Consider the following 2,500-nt stretch of genomic DNA (forward strand, 5'->3'; position numbering starts at 1 on the left):
CCAAGGTCACGGTCAAGGTCAGGTACGTATGAAGGTCAGTGTCAAGGTCAGGTCCTTATCAGGTAATGTCAAGGTCAGGGTCAAGATCCGGTTCAAGGTCAGGTCAGGGTCAAGATCCGGTTCAAGGTCAGGTCAGGGTCAAGATCCGGTTCAAGGTCAGGTCAGGGTCAAGTTCGGGGTCAAGGGGGTACTTGAAAATAAATGAAACGAAGAGAACATGAAGGAAAAACAAAAACATGACGACAATTAAGTGGCAAGACAACGCAATGTACGTCGATGAAATAACGCACATTTATAAGTTGTTATCTGAACTGGAGAAACCGTTTCTTTTTGTTTTAAGACGACACAAACTTCATCAACGATAGACAGACTGTTCATCGTTATCATCGTTGCCGTCGTCGTCAACACCATCATCGTCGTCATCACCGTGACCATCGCCACCGTCATCGTCATCATCGCCGTCGTCAGTCAGTCATTCAGCGATCGTCGTCACCTTATCATCATCATCGTTGCTTTCTTTTACTGTGTATTCATTAGTGAAAACAACAACACCACAGTTCCATTGAAAAAAAAAGAAAAAAAAAAAAAAGGGAAAAGGAAAAAAAAAAAAAAGGGAAAAGGAAAAAAAAAAAAAAAAAAAGGAAAAAAAAAAAGGAAAAAAAAAAAAGAGAGAGAAAAAAAAGAGGCAAGAATACCCTGTTGTTGTTTTTTCGTGGTACACATCACATTTATTCTCATCATCATCATCATCATCATCACCAGTAGCAAGGTGACAACGCAACTAAACTTCAGTACTAACAACATTGGCGACAACAGTAACAGGTACAATCCACTACTTCTGCTTCTTCTTCTACTACTGCTGCTGTTGCTGTTGCTACTACTACTACTACTACTACGACTACTACTATAGCACAACACAGACAGACAGACAGATAGACAGACACACACACACACACACACACACGCACACACACACCTGTGCTGATGGCCATCTGCCCCCTGCCCCCGAAACCCCCAGCTCCATCACAACCACCCATGACCCTCCCACACCCAACACACACCCACACCTGTGGATGAGAAGATGGCGATGAAGATGATAGGCCTGGTGCCCAGGCTGTTGGCCATCTCCCCCCCTTCCCCCCGACCCCCAAACCCCCATCCCCACCCCCCACCCTCCCACACCCCCACACCCCCACACCCCCACACCCCCACACCTGTGGATGAGGATGGCGATGAGGATGGTCGGGCGGGTGCCCAGGCTGTTGGCCAGGTAGCCGGACAGGACGATGGCCGTGGAGAAGGCCACGAAGAACGCCGAGAAGATCCATTGAGGGTCCACCACGGCGTCACGCCGAGACTCCAGCTCCCGGAAATAGGACGACAGGTACGTTGCCAGGTTTCCTGAAGAGAGAGGGGAGAGGGGAGAGGGAAGTTTCTGTTTCAGTTTCTGTTTCAGTTTCTCAAGGGAGGCGTCACTGCGTTCGGACAAATCCATACATGCTACAGGTACGTGGCCAGGTTCCCTTAGGAGAGAGGGAGAGGGGAGAGGGAAGTTTCAGTTTCAGTTTCTCAAAGGAGGCGTCACTGCGTTCGGACAAATCCATACAGGTACGCGGCCAGGTCCCTTAGGAGTGAGGGAGATGGGGAGAGGGAGAGGGAGAGAGAAGTTTTTGTTCCAGTTTCTAAAGGAATCACTGCGTTCGGACAAATCCATACACGCTACAGGTACGTGGCCAGGTTCCCTTAGGAGAGAGGGAGAGGGGGAGAATGAAGTTTCAGTTTCAGCTTCTCAAAGGAGGCGTCACTGCGTTCGGACAAATCCATACACGCTACAGGTACGCGGCCAGGTTCCCTGAGGAGAGAGGGAGAGGGAGAGAGGGAGAGGGAGAAGGAAGTTCCAGTTTCTTAAGGGAGGCGTCACTGCGTTTGGACAAATCCAGGCTGTGGCCCATGGTCATGGAATTCATCCCTGTGGAGATGGTCAAGGTTCGAGCCAGCCTGAGTGACGTCACGCCCAGCAACGGTGTCACCGGAAGTAGCAGCGCCAGCAGTGAGAAAGCTGTCAGCGCGAGTGCATCACTGTCCAGCTCCCCAAGGGAACTTCCGGTTCACTTTCAGTTGATGAAGGATGCAAGGAAAAGTAACCTTCAGTTTCAGTTTCAATTTCTCAAGGAGGCGTCACGGCGTGTGGACGAATCCATTGCTACTCCCTGCACCACATCTGCTCGGCAGATGCCGGCCTGACCTGACCAGCAACATAACCCAACGCGCTTAGTCAGGCCTTGAGCGCATGTTTATTATATCTGTGTACCTACCTAGAGTGGATTTCTTTTTTGTTACATAATTTTGCCACAGGACAACACTCTTGTTGCCATTGGTTCTTGCCGCTGCATACGGGAACTCGGTTTATCGTCTCATCCAGTCAAACTTGGGAGAAAGGGCGAGAGCGGGATTCGAACCCACACCCTCACGGACTCTGTATTGGCAGCTGAGCGTCTTA

The 2,500-nt window shown here is 50.0% G+C and overlaps 1 protein-coding gene across 1 annotated transcript in view; it reads right to left on the bottom strand.

Moving 5' to 3' along the window:
• The window catches only part of LOC143289856 (apicoplast pyruvate carrier 1-like), a 26,053-nt gene that overhangs the window by 16,669 nt on the left and 6,884 nt on the right, over positions 1–2,500 (bottom strand). Inside the window, exon 3 of the mRNA XM_076599049.1 lies at positions 1,215–1,401. Within this exon, the coding sequence (XP_076455164.1) occupies positions 1,215–1,401 (187 nt within the window). The remainder of the gene's footprint in view (positions 1–1,214; positions 1,402–2,500) is intronic.

Source organism: Babylonia areolata, chromosome 14 (genome assembly GCF_041734735.1).
Source record: "Babylonia areolata isolate BAREFJ2019XMU chromosome 14, ASM4173473v1, whole genome shotgun sequence".
Taxonomy (NCBI): Eukaryota; Metazoa; Mollusca; class Gastropoda; order Neogastropoda; family Buccinidae; genus Babylonia; species Babylonia areolata.